Genomic DNA, 20796 nt, shown 5'->3' on the forward strand with positions numbered 1-20796 from the left:
GAGTTAATTGATTTCAAAGCTGCGAAAAGATGCTGTTTTAACAGCCTTCCTCGTTGATCTTGATAACAGTGTGGGCCAATAGCTAACGAGATGCTGCATTAATTGTCACCCTCTGTTGATGCCGTTCATTTGGTGTTTAACTGAGAGATTGATGTATTGATTGAATGAGCGGAGCAGCCTGGGAATGAAGCTGAGCTGGTGTTCTCAGTCTCAGCTCTGATGGACTTCAGCGATGAGAGTGTCTCCAATGCTGACACTGAGGCTGCTGGAACTGTCAACTTGCACGAGGGAGGTCTGTTCCGAATCTGACTGCTAATAAAGCTCTCTCATTCAAGAAGTCATCGGCTGTCTTTGGAATTCTTGGCTGCTTTTCTTATGAGGAAGGCTGTGCTCCTCTTTTCTGCCAGGGCTGGCGGGGGAGGAGTTGGACGAGGTGGGCGAGAGTTGTAAACCGTGAGCAATAGGGGGTCGATCTCCCCAATAGATGTCACAGATTTTAACGAGCAGTTTCAGCCCATCTCAAAAGACACGGAGCACAGCGGGGTGAACAAAGATGGTCTTTGTCTGGGTGTATAGATGGGTGGGTGGGTGAGATGTGTGTGTGTGTGTGTGCACACTTAAGTGAAAGTGGAGGGGTGTGTGTTCCACTACAGTTGCCTTCCAGGGGCTTCTAACAGTGGGGTATCTTGGATTTTGGGAACAAAAAGGGTCACGACAACACATAAGGTTCAAGATTTGTGCTGAATTTGTTACTTACTTTGCACCTTGTAGGCCATATCTGGATGCCTGCATCTGAAGGCCTTCATGTTCTCAGCCAATCAGCTGCATAATGTCATAGGTGCTGCTTATCTATGGGTATTACTGGGTAAAATGATCTAATTCTAATAAGGTCATCATGACACTACAAAAACAAACAAACAAGTGGATGAGCATATAAACAAATATAACAAAATGCTGCACATGTTGACTGTTCTAATTGCTTAACAATGTACTTGGTGTTTATATTCAGTTTTGAAAGTAAGGTTGAAAAAACTACCACTGTGGTGCACTTGAGATTGAACAATATTTAATGTAACATACAGAAGAGGTCTGAAAGTATTAGGAGTCTTATGTTATTTTAGAATTTTGAAAAAGTTAACATTTATATATTAAATTTTACGTCAAAAAATTGAATTCACGTACACTACTGTTCACTTTCAGAAAGAAAGGTACAAAAGCTAGACTTTTCAACAGGTATTTTTAAACCGTAATTTAAAATAACTTTTTTTTTTTTTTTTTTATTCCTGTGATGGCAATTTGGAATTTTCAGCAGCCATTACTCTAGTCTTCAGTGTCACGTGATCCTTCAGAAATCATTATGCTGATGTGATCATAATAGATTTGATCTGAAGAAACATTTCTCTTTCAATAACTATAATAACCATGTTGCTTGTGCTGTTTTTGTGGAAAACATGATATGTTTTTTTCCAGAATCAGAATCAGAATCAGAATGAGCTTTATTGCCAGGTATGTTTACACATACGAGGAATTTGTTTTCGTGACAGAAGCTTCCACAGTGTAACAGAATGACAGTGACAGAACAAAAAACACAGATAATAAAAAATAGAACAAGTAAATAAGGAATAAAAAATATACAAATCGACAATCGACAATTGTATGTCCAGGTATAGAACAATAGACAGTTGTATGTACAGGTATATTATGTGCAAATTGAAATATAGACTGAGTATGTGTGTTAGATAAATAAGTGTATGAGTGAATAAATAGTGTGTGTTCCACAGTTATTGTTAAGTGTTCATGAGATGGATTGCCTGAGGGAAGAAACTGTTCCTGTGTCTGGCCGTTCTGGTGCTCAGAGCACTGTAGCGTCGACCAGATGGCAACAGTTCAAAGAGGGAGTGTGCTGGATGTGAGGGGTCCAGAGTGATTCTGCCAGACCTTTTGCTCACTCTGGATGAGTACAGTTCTTGGAGAGAAGGGAGGGTTGTACCAATGATTCACTCAGCAGTCCGGACTACCCTCTGTAGTCTTCTGAGGTCAGATTTGGTAGCTGAGCTGAACCAGACAGTTATAGAAGTGCAGAGGACAGATTAAATGATGGCGGAGTAGAACTGTTTCAGCAGCTCCTGTGACAGGTTGAACTTCCTCAGCTGGCGAAGGAAATACAACCTCTGCTGGGCCTTTTTCACAATGGATATAACTAAAGACAGGACAAACTAACAAAAACATAAAAACAACTGCGGAGCACGCCACGGAGGCAGCCATCAGCGTCGGCGCCACCTTGACCTTCCAGATTCTTTGATGAATAGAAATGTCAAAAGAATAGCATTTATTTGAAATAGAATTTTTGTAAATGCAAAATATGAAAGTCTTGATGAGTTCATGCCGCTTGAGTGATGCTGTCATTGAAGCAAAAGGGTGATACTATATATTTCTTATTAATATTTCAATTAAACGTTTTACTCAAATCATTGTGCCAATATAATTTGTAATGAAAAAAATATCAGCACAAATAATTTTAACACTAGTAAAGCAGTAAGATCTGGTTTTGCGCTTTACCAATGTCCCTCGATTTCAAGATGGGAATGGACATGATTTAATTTTTTGTTTTTAGTAGAGGTCCTTGAATCCCTCTATGTAAGCCTTTAGGGAATGCATGTCGGCAAGGCTTTTTCTTTAATAGCTGTATTTTTTGAGCTTTTAAGTACAGTTTTTTTTTTTTACAGCTCTATAGAAGCTGGAATAATACAGACCTCTGTTCATTCTGTAGAAGAATTGGGTGGTTAATACTGAGGCTGAACAGAAGCATATGTGTATTTCATTCATTTTAAGAGCCCTATCAGACCAAAGACCTGAACCTTATGATCAATGAGTGGATACTGAACATACGGTCCAAGGTTTAGTCTGATCAATGGCCACGCATTTGCCTGCATGGAGGACAGTCAGAGAGACAGGGAGGCTGACAAGTGTGTGTATGTGTGTGTAGCTTTGAGACTTACAAGCAAAGAGAAATGCTTTACTCTTTCAAGTGCTCTGATTGGGCCTTGGGCAGGCAATGAGAGTCTGTCTTTTGTTTTGGGAGTATGTGGAGGTTGGATTCAGTGCCCTCCTTTATCTAATGGCCCAGGTTAGGATAAAATGGCCTTTGCATAGAACAAAGGGTCCACTAATAAAAATTAAACAAGGAAAGGAGACAAGCAAGGTCAGTGAGCAGAGCGGTAGAGGACTGAGTATTCTATACTCTTCTATTTATCAAATATATATTATCATCATTCATTTCTCAGTGTCAGAAGTGAGGATGAAAAAAAAAATGAAACGTACACTGCTTTGTAGGAAACTGTAAGAAGAAAGATTCAGGGTTACCAGCCCTGCCAATTTATAATTTGTGCAGAGGAATGACATTTGCAAACAGTTTGCAAACTTTTCTCTAAAGTCTCCCCAAAGGTTTACAGAAAGGGGTCTAATATTCTGTATTATTATTTTTATTTTTATTTTTAACAGGAAAAATTGTCCCAATGCAGATGTGTTTTATGTTAGGGCAAATGTCTGTGCAAATCTATTGGCACTTTTCCACTGCTTGGTACGACTCGGCTCGGTTTACTTCGGCTCAGTTTGCTTTTCCACTGCAGTTTATTACCGCTTCAAAGTGGGTGGGATTATAGACTGATCATTATAGTTGCTCCACCACATCATCTACTGACCACGATTCAGCCATTTCTTTTTTCAAGTTATGTGCAACAGTCATTTAAAGCAAGTTGTTTAAAAAAGTTGTGCAAACAAGTGATATTTCGGTGGCTGTTGCTGACTATTTAAATCTAGCAGGTTTGGTGTCTCGTGTCACAAATCCAATGAAGCTGTTAGTGATGATTCTCTCTGACCAATCAGTGATCTGCAGTGTTCACATGACATGTCACATTATAGTATCAGCACGGCTAGCTTATAAAAATGTACGAGGTACTAGGTACTGTACAATGTGGAAAACCTCCCAAAAGTGAGCCGTACTGAACCGTACCATGGAGTGGAAAAGCGCCTTTACACTTTACTGAAAAGTCTTTTGGGGACCCTAAAATGTTTCTTCCAAGGTATCACTGTGAAACCCCCTTTTGGAACCTTTATTTTTAATAGTGTAAGACATTTGTAAGTTGCCATCCGAAGAGTTTAAATTTTTCTGTTTTGAGCATCCCAACACAACAAATATTGGCATGAGTGTAGAGCAGAGCTTTTCACACCATGTAGAAGTTGAGGGATGTTTGGGTTTGTCATTATATATTAAGCCAGTTTGTCATTATATATTTATTCATTTAAATAAATATTTCTGAAAAAAACAATTCATGCTTCTACAACTAAGTGTCCAGAGAAGATGGGTGAGAAATACTGGAAATACCATGTTCAGCTCTTAAAGTGACAGCTCTTCGAGAACCCAAAAGCTTTAGTTGAGTTCAGTATGAATGACTTCAGTTGGTTTGCTCTTCATGCATTGGATTGCTCATTTTCAGATTAATGCTTGGTTAGTGAGTCTAATATAAAAAAATGTGTGACGATCAGTTCGGAGCAGGTTGAGTAACGATACAAGTTGCATTTCCATTAGAAAATGGTTCGGTACTGTTGCAAACTGTTTCTTGTTAACTATACTTAGGACAGGAAAACTGTGCTGGCGGAACAGCTTTAGTGATACGGCAACTCACAATTAGTCACTTGTCAGTTGCTAAGGTAAATCAGGTGTGGTGAGGTAGCTAACTTGTCTAGCTAATATGTGGTCAATATATTACACTAACAGATGAAGTGAACAGGAGACATGCCTGCAAATCTCACTCCAAATGTTTGTTTACCAATGAACACGTCATCACTGACGTATTTGTTTGTACATTCTAATCCTGATTTTCGCACCACAGTGGAAAAAGAAACCGCAACTGTGTCAACGGTAGCCGTTCAACTGGATGGTGGAAAATCGAATTATGTTTATACTTGTATGTGTGAGAGAGAGAGCAGAGCAATAACAATAAACAATAATTGTGACATGATCCTGTGTCAAGGAGTTCCTCTCGCTGAATGCCGAATTCAGTGAAATTATGTGTTGCATTGCACATACATGTAAGAATGTGTTCTACTTTCATGCTCTATGTTGAAGTAGTGGTCGTAGTGCCATAGTTATGCAGAAAGCATGAATGCAAATGAACCCCCTGCACCTGTACCTTCCAATTACCTCCCAAGAATTGCATTAAGCCTCTGGATCCAATGCTCACTGGAATAACAGAATAACAGATGAGATGGCAAAATTACTAATGTGCCCGGCAGGAAATTGGAAAATGGGAAATCTGTCTGCTGAAAGTATTCAATTACTGCTCTCCTTTTCCACACGTTCGGCCACGTTTCTGAAACATGGTAATTTCCGCTTTTCTCACCGCCTCTTGTGCTGAGAACAGAGCCTACACCAATCACAGATTATTATTACACAGATATGAATACGACGCACTCAAGTTCATGGCTGTACTCTTAAAGATTTTCCCTCGGCTCTTTTCCTGGCTCTGCTGTTATGCTTTAAAATGACGATGAGTTTAAGATAAAGAAGGGTGGAATTTGGCAGCATAAAGGACGACATCAGGCTCGCCTGCACCTTTAAAGTCAAATAAGAAATCTTTTATCTAATCGCACACTTAGGCTCAGCACAGACGCACATAAACAGACACCCTCCATCTCCCCTTCCAAGTCAGTTCTGCTGTTCCCGGTCCCCCGGTTCCTCTCTTTTCAGCTGGGTGATGCTATGTGTCTAATTCAACGTTGTTATTGATGCTGGCTGCTCCCCTCGATAAGAGCAGGCAGAAAAATCAATCACTCCCATTAGACGCAGAGAGAGTGACAAGAGGGCAAACCCTGGCAAGGACCCCCACACACCCCCTCACTGCATTTGCCTCTGCGTCCTTCTCTTTGCTCTTTTTCTCTATCTTTCATTTATGTTTCTCTTTTACATATCTGTTTGTCTGTCTTTGTTATGTCTTTTCCCATTTTGTACCATTGACACTTTTAACAGCTCAGCATTTTGTGTTGCGCTTGTTCACATGCGTTTCTCGCATGATTCTGGTTTATGATTTTACAAGTGTAAATAATAAATAGACAAATTTAATAAATAATATAATTGCAACAAATAAAATGACAATAATAACAACTAATTAATGATAAAATAATAATAACAATAATAATGTATACTTTAAATTGTACATGTATGGTTTTTTTTCTAAAGGTGTCATTACATTTAACGATAAATCCTGAAAAGAAGACACTCACTTTCACCTGATGCAATTTCTGCACAATTTGCTCAATCAGCACAAAGGTTAATAATGTTAAAGTTCTCCATTCACCCAAAACTCTGGCTTCTGTTCATAAGAGAGGGTCACGATCTGTGCCATAATGGGAACGATCAGCACCCAGAGCTGCAACTTTAGGGCAGTTCAACCGTCCACTGTCAGGGCACTTATTATCATTTCATTATAGGCAACAGACATCGTTGTCGATAAACAGTTTGCAGGAAACAAAGACACCTGGATCTACAATGTAATCACACTGCACCACATGCACTAATAAGCCTTTGGATGTTTGTTCTTCAAAGTAGACGCTGTAAACAGGATTTTGAATCATGATGATACATTTAAAAAGCGTAAAACAATTGATTGCAAAATTCTAAAAAGTTTGATCAGCACACACGGTATTCAGCTTGAAGTGAAAAAGCAGAAAGTCTACAGAGGAAGTAATGACATTCTGAAGCCTGTAAGAAAATCGTGAACTGATCCGCAAAGACACACCTGAAGTCAATAATGAGCGAGGGAAACAGGACAAAAGAATAAAAGAACGAAACTGTGATTCATCAAAACAATTTTAGCAAATAAATAACGGAGCAATCTTCGAGCTAATGGAGCCCTTTCACAGACGAATAGTTCAGCACACACACTCCATTAACTAAACTCAATACCAAGATCATTATTATCTTATAGACACACAAAAGAAGCACCCCATAGCCGAGCCTTTCAGTCCACATGGCGATTAATTACTTTAATTCACCCTAATGGTAAATAACAATATATGTGAGTGTATGTCCTGCAGAGCCAGACTCACAACAAAGCAGCATCTCTAAATTGTCTCTATGGTCATCTCAGCTCAGATTGATTATCTTATCTGAATTCAATTGTTTTACAAGTTAAATTATTTTTCTATTAGTCCCAGTCTGCATTTAAATCTTGTTCTCTATTAATGTGACTTTTCTCTTCTGAAAAAAACAAAACAAAGGCACAAAAGTGGGTCCGATTTGCTTGCAAGCCCCACTAAAGCACGTGTTTGTGCGTGTATGTGTTCATGAAGAGTGTGTGAGTTTGGGTCAGCATCACTTATGTTTCATCACTTTCAGTGACCCCAGTTTTACAGCAACACAGAAGGAGTTTAAACTCTTGGCAGCCATCCCCCTTTTTTATTCTCTTTCCATCTCTGTATTTCCTCCTTACTGTTTTCGATCCTGAGCTTGGGGGAAAATCCTGCTTAGCATTGCCAGTCAAATCCATTCCTTGGCTCTCCCTTCTCTTAAGGGTGAATCTATTCTTAAAAAGTGCTTAAGTATTGCTTTTCTCTCCTCTCATTCATATATATGCTGTGAGTAAAACTACACCTTCAGTTTAGGGGTGTCTTTAGACTGATAAATATTACTGATAAATCTTGTCTGACAAGGAAGATTGCATAGACCGACCTGAGAAACGTTTTCCCTAATAATATTTCAGCAGTCATGTCGTGTGTTTTCAGCTGTTTAGAATCCCTCTTTTGATCTAATCATTCAAACGGGTTCACAAAAAGGTCTGAAACGGTTCTTGATTTAGGTTGGCTTATTCAAAGGGTTCACTCATGCACAGAGAGTTTGCAATGGTTTCTCTCAGAAATAGTAACAGAGCTTGCAAATGTCTTCTATCATTTGTCAGTGATAAAGCAGCACTTTATTGTGCATGCAAGTTGTGAACAACTCTTTGCTGTAGGTAAAGACAATTTATATCCATATGAGTAAAGAGTAGGGGGGAGGACTTGTGCCCCAGTACTGATGAAAGACTAGAAACACCCCTGCTTCGTTCTAATCGCTATTAATTTTTAATTAAAATCTATAAAACGCTTTGTAAAACACAAATGACAAATAGACCACAATTATCTTGGGATGTTGGGATTTGTATTTTAATGTATTATAAATTAAAATATTCTGTTTATCAATTCTTTATTTTTATTTGTTTATATTTTGTTGCTTTCACACATATACTGCATATATTTTGTTAAGTAAAAATATAAATAAAAAGTGGAGGACCTCTGATCTTAATCACATCACTCGCTTTCTATTGAGGAATGTACAATATTGCCCGCATAAGAAGTCAGTTATAGAACAATACTGCCATCTATTGGAAATCTGTCTGCATCACCTCTATTTTAATATTGTACTTTAGCTGATAACTGGAACACCAGATTTAAGTTAAAAATAATAATAATAATAATAATAATTGTTTCAGTTATGAGCTCTCCCAGTTTTCATTGGTAACTGCTGTCAAATATGACAAAAAGATTTTAAAAGTTGACTTGTTGAGTATAGATAACCCAGGGAAAGTTCATGTTTGCTTATGGTCATAATACAAACAAGACCAATACAGAATATAAAGCCTATATTCATTTAGGTGAGCTTAAATCATATACCTTGAAAACATAATAAAGTGAGAGTTTCTTCATTAAACAACTTGAAACTAAATGCACAAAATAACTGGATGACAAAGTAATGGCACTATAAGGCTTTTCAGCCTACACTTAATTCTGGTTTAACATCTTAAACCCTGGGTTGAAAAGACTTTTGGCCCTTGGTAAAGCAACTGTTAGTTGGCAGCACCTTTAACCCTGGGTTATGAAAGATATGGTTCAGAACAGGGCTAGCACTGCTTGTGTGAGGTTAACTCTGAACTGCAGTGACAAAGGAATGAAGATGTGCCAGAGATGTTTAGCAACAGACAACCAATCATAAACTTACCTCATTAAACATTCATGTGAGCTGTACAGTTCCAGAAACGTTCACATTATCTCAATATTTGTTTAGATTCAGCATCTAAGAGGAAAATGTGACAAATGTACAATGACGACAAACTGTGTTTAAAGAGATGATGAAGTGATGTGACTACCCATTGATTACTAACCCATAGTACAGCACAGTGGATCCCAATTCTGATCCTGGAGTACCCTCAATGGGCTGCACATCATCTCCTTAGTCGAGAAATGGGTGAGACAGCTAAAAGAAACATAAACATGTGCAGTGCTGGGGTACGGCAGGACTAGGGTTGGGAAGCACTGGTATAGCAGCCGAGAAACATGGAGCAAGACATTACAGTTTGATAGTGGAAAAATGTCATAAAATAATTTAGAAAAGCCTGGTTTACACAAATTTCGATAGCTCTAGCTTCAGTTGAAATTTGATTATTGGGCATAATTTATAAACAATTAAAATATTATTGTATATGGGCCATTTCTGCCACAAAAATCATGTCATGGTAAATCATAGTTATGACATTAAAAGTAGAAATTATGAAATAAAAAGTCAGTTACATAAAAGTCTAAATTAATTTTAATGTCATAATTGTAATTAGTAATTTTAAGAAGTAATTAGTAATCATAATTTAATTTAATTATTAATATCTCATAATTTCTACTTATTTCAAAATTATCTTATTTATTCTATAGTTAAGATTTACCAAAGCCATTTTTTTTTAATGAGGCAGAAATGGGCTTTCATGTAATTGTTTACCTAAGTGACCATAATTTATAAACACTATCAGTCAGTTCACAAAAGAGTGAACCCTGGAGCAGGTTAGCTGTGGAGTGTAAGTTACTGTGGCAATGAACGCTGCTAAAAGCCTAGTCACTTTCATGGTACCTAAAACCCAGGATTGGTGCAAACTAATCTGAAACTTACCTGGCTAGCCAGCTAATCCGGCTTCATGGTACAGGCCCCTGGGCAGGTTATGTTCTGGGTAAGAGATCTCAAACTGATGTGAGCAAAGTGACGCATGTCTGACGAAAAAAAGTCACTCCCCCAGTTTCTCTTCCTCCAAATTAAAGGTCACTATTTAGTTAAAAAAATAAATTCTGGCTTTAATGATAATTACTTAGAATTATTTTAAATGATTTATATAAATATTATATGATTTATATTATTATTAATCCATTACACACAAGCAATTTTAGTTTAACAATTATTATAAAGGATTTATTGTAAATGAACAATAATATATACAGATCATATGTAATATAAATATGCTGTAGAATCAATAGATAATGCTTTAAAAATTATTACATGACCTTACATTTCCGAGTCTCTATCGCTATATATTATCTTCACAAGTTTCATTTCTTTTATTTGTCCTCTTTCATGGACAAGTACTTTCTTCAGTGTAAATGCGTGTAAATTCCTCATATTCTTCAATCTCTTAACCTTTAGCATAAGAGTTTTGAATTTCGCTGCTCTCTCGCGAGAAGTGAATCACACTTGCTCTGATGCAAGGCATGTGATTGCCTGTTCGCCACTGATGTCACACATAAACTCCACACAATCCACAAACTCAGGATCAAAGCCCGAGTTGACAAAGAAAGTTGTGATCAGCATCATGGTACCAACAAAGCCAGATTGGAGTAGTTCGAAACGAATCCTGTAACTCTGAATTTGTTCAACTACCATCATGTAAAGCATTCCAGCATTGTAAAGCTGCCGGTGTGTCTAGGATTCTTTTGTAAATAATTATTTCCTTAATTTTTTATATACATACCTATTCTCTTTTTGTCTTGTGTAAATAACTGTCACGGTCTTCAATAATAAAACAAGTTCGCTTGATTTAGTCTCCAGTCTTATTAGTTACTTTCATTCACACACCGAGTGTGAAGCTGGTAATGGTCAGAACTGGTCCAATGTTCCCCTTCTCAGTCCCTAGACGCTTAACAACCAAAGGAGGGTCGTAACAGTATACACGTAACAATACACAATATAGGCCTATATCTTGTTTTTTTTTTTAAATAACTGGTTGAATAAATTTATTTTAATGTGACTCAGGCTATATGATATAGTCTCAATCTATATTGCTTTGGAAAATATATTGATATGTCTTAAACTCTATATTGCCCAGTCCTAGTGTGCATCCAATCAACAGTGTAATCAAAAAGTTAAAAAAATGGACAAAAATGCTTTTCTCATGAAAGTTTTTTCTTATTTGGCAGATGCCATGATGACCAACTTCCCAGCGACAAAATTGGATTTGAGGAATGCAATTGGGAAGCATTTTAAACATAAAAAAAACAACAACAATTAATTATTTTCTTAAAGTTCACTGTTGGTAGTTTGTTGAAATAAGTAAGCCAACAAAAGGGTTAATCCCGTTTTATTTTACTTTGTCATTTATCCATAATGTTTTAATGTTAATGCTCTGAATTTGTATTACATTTTATTTTGAAATCGAAGTTATTAAAAAAAAAAATTGCCACTCTTTATATTTTTATTACCTTTATTTATTTATTTATTGCCAAACACCCTAGTTGTTTGGAATTTTGCTTGGTGAGCTCATCAACAATAATAACAAACATTAAAATACATACAATATATAAATACATACACGACTATCTATGTCCTATCAATTATAAGGAGTGAAATACAGATGCATAGACACCAGAGGAATTAAGAGCATGAACAATCCTACAATAAGTGCTGTTCAAAAAACGTGTAGACTTAGTTTTAATTGCTCTAAGGCGTCTGCCTGAAGGAAGAGGCGTAAAGAGGTGTCTGGCTGGATGTAAGGGATCTTTCAGGATTGTTAAACCTTTTTTCTGCAAAAGTGAAACATAGATCTCATCAATAGTGGGAAGATCACAACCAATAATTTTTGAAGCAACCTTAGAGTTATGTTACTAATCTGACTTCTCTGCTGAGCTGCCAAACCACACTATAAGTGAGAAAGTCAGCACGCTTTCAATGACAGCTCTATAAAAATTTAACATACCAACTTTACATACGCCAAACTTTTTAAGCTGTCTTAAGAAAAAATATTTTTTAATAATGCCTCTTAGGTTGTCGTCCCACTTTAGCGTTGCAGAGATAGTAGTCCCGAGAAACTTAAAACATTGAACATTTTCAATGTCCTGACCATTAATAGTCAATGGCAAAACAGCATTTGTCTTCCGTCTGAAATCAAACACCATTTCCTTTGTTTTTAGGACATTCACCTTCAAATTATGAGTACAACTCCATTCGAACAGTGTAGAAACCTCCCTTCCGAATCGTTATTAAACCAATCAATGTAGTATCATCTGCAAACTTAAAAATTTGCACTGATTTACAATGTGAAACACAATCATTAGTGTATACAGAGTACAATAATGGTTACAGCACACATCCTTGTGGGGCCCTCACACGAATTGTTTTGAGACTTGAAAGTATATTATTAATTTTAACTACTTGTGTTCTGTTCTGCAAAAAATCCAAAATCCAAAAAGCAAGGGAGTGTTGAATCCCCAATTGCTTTAACTTATCAAAAAGTTTAACTGGAATAATTGTATTAAATGCCGATTTATAGTCCACAAAAAGGACTCTGACATAAGTATTAGGGGCTTCAAGGTGTTGCGAAATTGAATGGAAACACAGAGCCACAGCATCATCAACCGACCTATTAGTCTTATAGGCGAATTGGTGAGAATTAAGTTGTTTTTATCATTTTGTATTATCTTAAGTTGTCTCAGTTGTTGCAAACATTCTTTTTCTTAAAAGCTTTATCTTAGTTTGGATATTTGTTTGGATGGATTGCCATTCATGAGAACCGGTTATATTTGAGTTAAAAAAAAGAATCTTTTAGCCATTATTTTGTTGTCGATTAGATGCAGTGGTGTAAAGAGTACTGAAAAAATATACTCAAGTAAAAGTACCATTACCTTCCAAAAAATGTAGTGTGAGTAGAGTAAAAGTACTTGTCCAAAAAACTACTTGAGTAAAAGAGTAGCCTATTTAAAAGAACTCATGAGACTGTAACGTGAGTATTTGTAATTCGTTACTTCACACTCCTTATTAGATGTGTATACAGTGCATCTGGAAAGTATTCACAGCGCTTCACTTTTTCCACATTTTATGTTACATCCAAAATGGATTAAATAAATTTTTTTCCTCAATTCTACAAACAATACCCCATAATGACAAAGCGAAAGTAGCTTGTTTTTTTTATAAAATTTATTATTATTTTTTTTAATGTATACTTGTACTCACAGCCTTTGCTCAATACCTTGCTGAAGCACCTTTGGCACCAATTACAGCCTCAAGTCTTTTTGATTATGATGCTACAAGCTTGGCACACCTATTTTTGGGCAGTTTCTCCCATTCTTCTTTGCAGGACCTCTCAAGCTCCATCAGGTTGGATGGGGAGCATTGGTGCACAGCCATTTTCAGAGCTCTCTATAGAGATGTTCAATCGGCTTCAAGTCTCAAGGACATTCACAGTTGTCCCGTAGCCACTCCTTTGTTATCTTGGCTGTGTGTTTAGGGTTGTTGTCCTGTTGGAAGATGAACCTTCTGCCCAGTCTGAGGTTCTGAATGCTCTGGACTGGGTTTTCATTAAGGCGATTCTCGATTCTCTATTTTGCTGTGTTGAGTTTTTCTACTCTGACGAGTCCCTGCCGCTGAAAAACAGCCCCTCAGCATGAGGCTGCTGCCACACTTTACTGTTGGGATGGTATTGTGAAGGTGATGAGCAGTGCCGGTTTCCTTCAAACATGATGCTTGGAATGGAGGTTCATCAGACCAGAGAATCTGGTTTCTCACAATCTGAGGGTTCTTTAGGTGCTTTTTTGCAAATTCCACGCGTGTTTCCATGTGTCTTCACGGAGGGGAGGATTGAGTTTGGCCACACCGCCATAAAGACCGGATCAGTGGAGTGTTGCAGTGATGTTTGTCCTTAGGTTTCTCCTATTTCCACATATGATCATTGAGCTCAACTACAGTGACCATCAGATTCTTGGTCACCAGTCTAACCAAAGCCCTTCTCCATCAATTGCTCCGTTTGGCAGCTCTAGGAAGAGTCCTTGTTGTTTCAAACTTCATCCACTAAGAGTAACAGAGACTACATGCTTCTGAGAACCTTCAATGCAGCAGAAATTTTTCTGTACCCTTCCCAAGATCTGTGCCTCAATACAATCCTGTCTCTGAGGTCTACAGACAATTCCTTGGACTTCATGGCTTGTGCTCTGACATTCCCTGTTAACTGTGGGACCTTATATAGACAGGTGTGTGCCTTTCCAAATCATGTCCAATCAACTGAATTTACCACCTGCAGGTGGACTCCAGTCAAGTTGTAGAAACATCTCAAGGATGATCAGTGGAAACAGGATTCACCTGAGCTCAATTTTGAGTGTCATGGCAAAGGATGTGAATACTTATGTACATGTGATTTATTTCCCGTCTTTAAAATAAATTTGCAAAGATTTCAAACAAATTTCTTTCACGTTGTCATTATGAGGTATTGTTTGTAGAATTTTGAGGGAAATAATTAATTTAATCAATTTTGGAATAAGGCTGAACATAAAATTGGGAAAAAGTGAAGCGCTGTGAATGGATGCACTGAATGTAGTCATTCATAAGCTGTCTTTTTGATGACTACTCTATTCTTGGGCTATGGTTAGGCGTCTATTAAATTTTCTCTGACAGCCCAAATTCAGTTTTGTTTTAGCTTAGACGTCAGGCATGTGTTTGGACGGCTATAAAACGTCTTTTAAACGAACCCCCCCCCCCCACTAAATGAATAATTGGCGACAAAACATGGTAAAGTAACGTATTTTGTAATATATTCTGCCATAAAGACTAGAATAAATAGAGCTATAAATAGACGTTTCATAAGGCAATCTCTGTGTCTGAGCTCCACAGGTTACCTGGGGACACGAGAGCATTATGTGCCAGACTAGCATAGACCGTTTTCAGATTCAGATAAACCTCAACAAAAGTGGATCTTTGGGGTGTAAAAACGACTACCTCACATCCTCCATGTAAGATTGTCATTGATCTCGATCACAATGAAATGCTAAATTCAACACTGTCCGATGCGAATTCATGAATCCTGAATCTTACTAAGGCTCACTTATTAATATTCATAAGACAGGCCTTGCCATTGGAACGTTACCCGGCGACAACGTCACGACCTAATTAATATACACGAGCCAAGCGTCGTCATTGGAACATTTCGGGGCGACGTCATACAACGTGATTAAAATTCAAAGCTAAACTGCGCGCTGCGTCAAGTGTAGAGAGACTAACAGACCGCTTGAGGGTGCTGCGAGATACAGACAGGGCTAGCGCCTGTCACTGTGTGACCCCGGCCGAGGGGAGGAGGAGGAGGGACTTACGCGGAAAACAAGCAGAAAATCTGGCAGAGGCGACAGTGAGCAAGCGGCTAGCAATAGAGATACGAGTGAATGGTAAAAGGGGTGAATCGTGCAGTCGCTGGAGCATGTTGATATGGACAGAGCCCAGCATGCACCAAGTCTCTGTTAGTAATATTTCAAATCTGACGCAAAAGGGGTGGACGCAACCCAAGAGCGGAAACAAAGGCGCTTTGGTTTGAACAAAATACATCTGTAAAGAAGGGGGATAATTGGTGAGAAACAATTTCAGTTTTCAGAGGTTTCGTTTTAAAAAGAAACCGCGCATCACACGCAAAGTGACGCTACAGTTGTGTTGTTCTGTATTGAACTGCTCGATCTGATGTGTGCTGCTGTGTTGCACTTCTGCAACATTGTTCAAAAGGTTGATGGGAATCCAGTTTATTATGCACGACATGTTACTTGCCTTGTTAGTCTCCTCTGTGTCTGATCACTGTCTCTATCAACAACTGACCCACTAACTTATCGTCTATATCGAATTTCGGTTTCCCAAATTTGCAGCACAGTATTTTCTTCTAGCTGAGACAGTCCAGTGGTCATTCACATGGTCAGGCATATCCCATGTGATGGCCGATGTGTTAAACTAAAGCTAAGTAAACCCAATATTCAGTATAATTCGTATTAGGAAGCTATCACGTATGGCTTTGTAACTGTCTTTTATTTTTATTTCTGATATATACGATTTTGTTGCTTGTTAACAGTTCAGTAAACGTGGATCTGTCCATTTGCCAACTGTCCATTTGTTTCAAAGCCTCCCTCAATCATCCCTGGTTAAAAACGACTTAAACCAGTTTGCCGTTCTTGGTTGCTGGTTTTAGAGGAGTTTTAAACACTTTTCAGTTAGTCAAGCAGTGAGACCAGCTGGCTAAACCATTTGAATACAAGGTTGGACAGGTTATGAGACCACAAAAAGGCTGATTTAAGGTGCTTTTTTTCAGCTGTAAAAGTAATATTTTTTTTATGATTATGATTTTTTTGGACTGTTGTTTTTATTGACATAAAACAGTCAACTGTCCTAACTGGCCTAATGAAGTAGGTATCTGTTGCATATTTTTAGTGTAATATAGGGTAAAATAATCAGATGTTTTCTGATTCCCTGAGCTGCCATAGTTCAATTCAGTCCAGTATACCTAGTAGCCGGTTAAAATGTATCATATATCACAACATGACTATTAAATATGTAACATAAAGAGAAATAATCCAACATGTGTCAATAAATAACACTGGTATGTCAGTGTCATTCATCACTACCCCTTTTAATGAAAAGATTTACTTTGTAACACTGCGACTGTGCTACTCCAAATATCTGAAGTGACCAGGCTTATGATAAAGTTAGCCTAGCTGCTCATGTAGAGCCAGCCTAGTGTTTAAAACTCTTGTAACACTGTGTGTTTGTGTTGAATGAAGAAACCAAGCAAGAAAGACTGAGATGGACACTTTGTTTTTGTTTTTTTGAGTGGAGAGGAGGTGTGTATTTTAGACAAGGCTGATTAGAAGCGTTGTTTTTGCACCATATGCATGAAGATGCGCTCAATACAGCTTCCTGTGGAGAATGAGATTGTGTATGTGATTTTTGTATGAAGGAGGGAGGAAACGGGGTTCTTCCCTAATAATGTTTGTTCTGCCTTGCTCTGCTCCTCACATGCTACAGAGATGAGAATGACTTCCCTTTTACTTTTGGGGATGCATTGTTTGGGCTTATCTGTACCACAGAGGCAAAAATGGAGAGAGTGAATTGAGAGGTCTTATGTATTAATTAGTCAAGAATAAAAGTAAATGACTGGAACAGGTTGTACAGACGACCTGTGCTATTATAAGGTATGTAGTAAGAGAAAATAAAATGTTGATCACGTGCTTTCCACTCACCTTTGACCTCTTTTTTTCAAAGTTGCAGTGCAAAGTCTTGAATGCAGTGTAAGTCGATTTGGATAAGTGTCTGCCGGATGCGTTCAATTTCTTTTAGTATAATGTTAGGTAATATGAGGTGGAATTTAGAGGATTGTGCTTCACTCTGACTTCACTTTGCTAAATTCTGCTGCTTGATTGTTTATATCATTGAAAAATGTGAACTATATTATCACCTGGCTCTAATCTGCTACGTGCAACTGTAAAGGATGACGATATTAAGATATTATAAACATTTAACGTCATGATTTTTTGTAAGGCTGCTTTGAAACAATGTGTATTGTGAAAAGCATTATACAAATAAAGTTGATTAGACTTGTTCTCCGCTTAGAATTCAGCATTTCAGATGCATTTCATTTTCTTTATTAAAGGAGTCACTCATCTGCCTGCTAATTAAAGCAGTAGCACTTGTATGTACAGTAGCTCTCTCCCTTTCTTTGAGTCTGTAAATGCATGTAAGTGAGGAAGAGAAAAGATGTGCATATTTTGTTCATTTTCTGTCACTCACGCTTTTAGTTTTTGACTCATTCCATTAAATTGTTGTCTTTCAGGTCCCTCAGTATGAGTCGAGATGGATGGAGAAAGAAAGCCAGTGAAGATGATGGGTGGGGTGGACGGGTAAGAGTCTGTTGTTCTTTATTATGAAATGTGTTTATTATTGAAAACAGGAAGGCTCAGCAGCTGTTTTATTCACAGTTGAGTCGTCCTCTGACGTGCTGTGTTATTTTTCCAGGCTGCCCCTGTAAACACTGTAAATGATTATTTTTGCTATTATTTTAAGTTGTCCTTAAATTCCCTCATAACCATTGACTGCCTCTCTACCAGTCAAACATTCCCCTTCATGTGAGAGCTGGTGTGTGTTACTGCTGAAGTCTAGACAGGTTTTCATTTGTATTACACCAGTGAGTAATCTCAATTTTCCTCACTAGTGACCAGCACCTCTACTCTGCCGCCACAGTCCGAGCACGGCGAGAGATTTGATAGACTTCAATGTCCTCGTGTTCCTCAGGCATTAGCAGAACCACACTAGTATAAACAACTCCAAGAGCTTCTGTCTTCATTTCACGATATTTCCCTATAATATGACAATCATAATGTGTTGCCACCAAATTTGGGAACCGAAAGGGTGGAGTTTGTATAATTTGTTGATTTTCAGTTAATAATGTAGTAATTTGCAGACGTAATAACAGACCCTGGATCTCATGTGAAAGCGAATCTTGCCAGTGCATGTACAGGATGACAATTGTTTTGTGCAGAATTTTTTTAGTTTAATTAAACACAGCACAGTCGTTGCCTTCGGGCCTTGTGTGTTTTCATATCTCAGGTTATATTAATTAGGTTCAAGGGAATTTCCTGTCAGTACAGGTGGAGCGAGTGAGTATTGTGGAGTATTTTTGTGTGTGTGTGTGTCTGTTTATTGGTTCAGTCTCAACTCCTGAATCCCAGCGTTCCATCCGTTGCCATGGAGACAGAGAGTCGCCGTGCCAGCAGGGCAGACTTGCACCTCCAGTCTCATTGAATGTCTGAGGCGTAATCAAACGCTTGTCAGCCAGACGCTGCACGTTTTTCTTTGTGCGCATATCTATATTGCAGTCTGTTCATTTTTACAGGGGTTAGAATAGTTTTTTATGCTATAAGTGTGCTTGGTCAGTGTGTGCTTTGTGTTTTGCCTTATTACTTGATCTTATGAGGTTGTGTTGATGTGAATGGGATTTTTTTTATTGGGATTTTAAATCAAATTAACATCACAGTTTTGTTTGTTGAATTTTTTTAGGGCGGTTACATGGCTGCAAAAATCTCTAAGCTTGAGGAGCAGTTTCAGAAGGACGCCCCGAGAGAGAAGCAGAAAGATGGAACGTCCACCTGTATCTTCAGCGGTGTGGCTATCTACGTCAATGGATACACAGGTCAGATCTCTCCCAGCATCCTCACCACCCACTTGTGCTCTGATAACAAATGTGAACAGGAAAACAAACTTTCTTCCTGAATTGAGATCATTTGAGCATCATCATCATCATTATTATTATCATTAACAATTATTTTTATTATTTGTTTTTTTAATAATTATTAATGTTAATACTAACATTCAATAAGAAAATTAATATTACATGTTTTTATAGAGATATTATTATCATTATTATTGTTATTTTATTAATTACCCTTTTCATTAATTAATATTAATAATTCGTGCTGGGCGGTATACCGGTTCATACCGAATACCGGTGTTTATTTTTGTTATGATATGAATTTTACCGGTGTATGTCGCTTAAACAACGTTTGGAACGCGACACTGTTTGTACTCATAATCAATAACAGTATTATTGTTTATATATTTTTATATACAAGAATATGCTAAATTAATTGGAAAAATGAAGTTGAATGATTCTGAGGAAATGTTGCTGGCTGGACTCGAGCCTGTGTTTCCCATCTGAGCACCATGGCTGAACGTGTCAGGAGAATGAGTGCTGCGCTATCTTGTTTTGTGTTTATTTGTGTTTAGATCCCAGTGCAGATGAGCTGCGCAGGCTGATGATGCTGCATGGTGGACAGTTCCATCTCTATTACACTCGCTCCAAAACCACACATATCATTGCCACCAACCTGCCCAACAGAAAAATACAAGAGCTCAAGGGAGAGAAAGTAGTGCGGCCAGAGTGGATCACAGACAGGTGTGTGTGTGTTTGTGTACACTTTGCAGGCTATAGGAGCACTATAAATTAAAAATGTAAAAATTTGCTTTTGTGCAGTATAAAAGCAGGCCGTCAACTTTCGTACGTCCAGTATCAGCTCTATACGAAGCAAAAAGGCTTGAACTTTACCAGTGTTTGTGCACGAGGAAAGCAGGATCCATCATTCAGCCATGAACCATCCAAACCAAGTCTAAACCACCCCGAGTCAGACAGCATCAAGCCTCAGCCCAGCCACACTCAAACCCTCTCTAAAGAAGTTCTCAAATCCACTCACGCTAACCACAAAGCTAACTTCACTGAGCGAAGCAATCATCAGCTAGACGTCCGATTGTGAGTATGCTTTATTAACAGGGATCCATTGGCACACGTGAGTGTCAAATGCTGCATGTGTTTAAAAGAAAGAAAACATTCTACTGCTTTAAGATCCGAGTTATGATTTGTAACACAACAAATTAATTTTATTTGTTTTTAAAATTTTAACTTGATCATATCATCCATTTTTGGTTGTACATTGGCTGATATTGGATATTTTACTGCACATTTTGATTTCCACAATTTTTACATTTAGGTTATGTTTGCTGTGATGTAACAGTCTTCAAAAACACCAATTTAATAACACTGTTAAATGTAATCTTTAGGAAATCTAAAAATGAATATCCATCCATCCACACAGTATATTATGTTAATGTTGTGAATCCTAAATTAATTTAGTTTTTTTTGTGTGTATATATATATATATATATATATA

General features: G+C 37.7%; 1 protein-coding gene across 1 annotated transcript in view; it reads left to right on the top strand.

Moving 5' to 3' along the window:
* Window positions 1-15351: 15351 nt before the first annotated feature.
* Window positions 15352-20796, top strand: part of LOC107712251 (DNA repair protein REV1-like) — a gene marked incomplete at its 3' end in the record, with an annotated part of 11544 nt that continues 6099 nt past the window's right edge. Inside the window, exons 1-5 of the mRNA XM_016517434.1 lie at window positions 15352-15668; window positions 17910-17976; window positions 19133-19265; window positions 19859-20027; window positions 20106-20378. Of these exons, the coding sequence (XP_016372920.1) occupies window positions 17920-17976; window positions 19133-19265; window positions 19859-20027; window positions 20106-20378 (632 nt within the window). The remainder of the gene's footprint in view (window positions 15669-17909; window positions 17977-19132; window positions 19266-19858; window positions 20028-20105; window positions 20379-20796) is intronic.

This window comes from Sinocyclocheilus rhinocerous, unplaced genomic scaffold, assembly GCF_001515625.1.
Source record: "Sinocyclocheilus rhinocerous isolate Xijiao unplaced genomic scaffold, SAMN03320098_v1.1 scaffold2583, whole genome shotgun sequence".
Lineage (NCBI taxonomy): Eukaryota > Metazoa > Chordata > Actinopteri > Cypriniformes > Cyprinidae > Sinocyclocheilus > Sinocyclocheilus rhinocerous.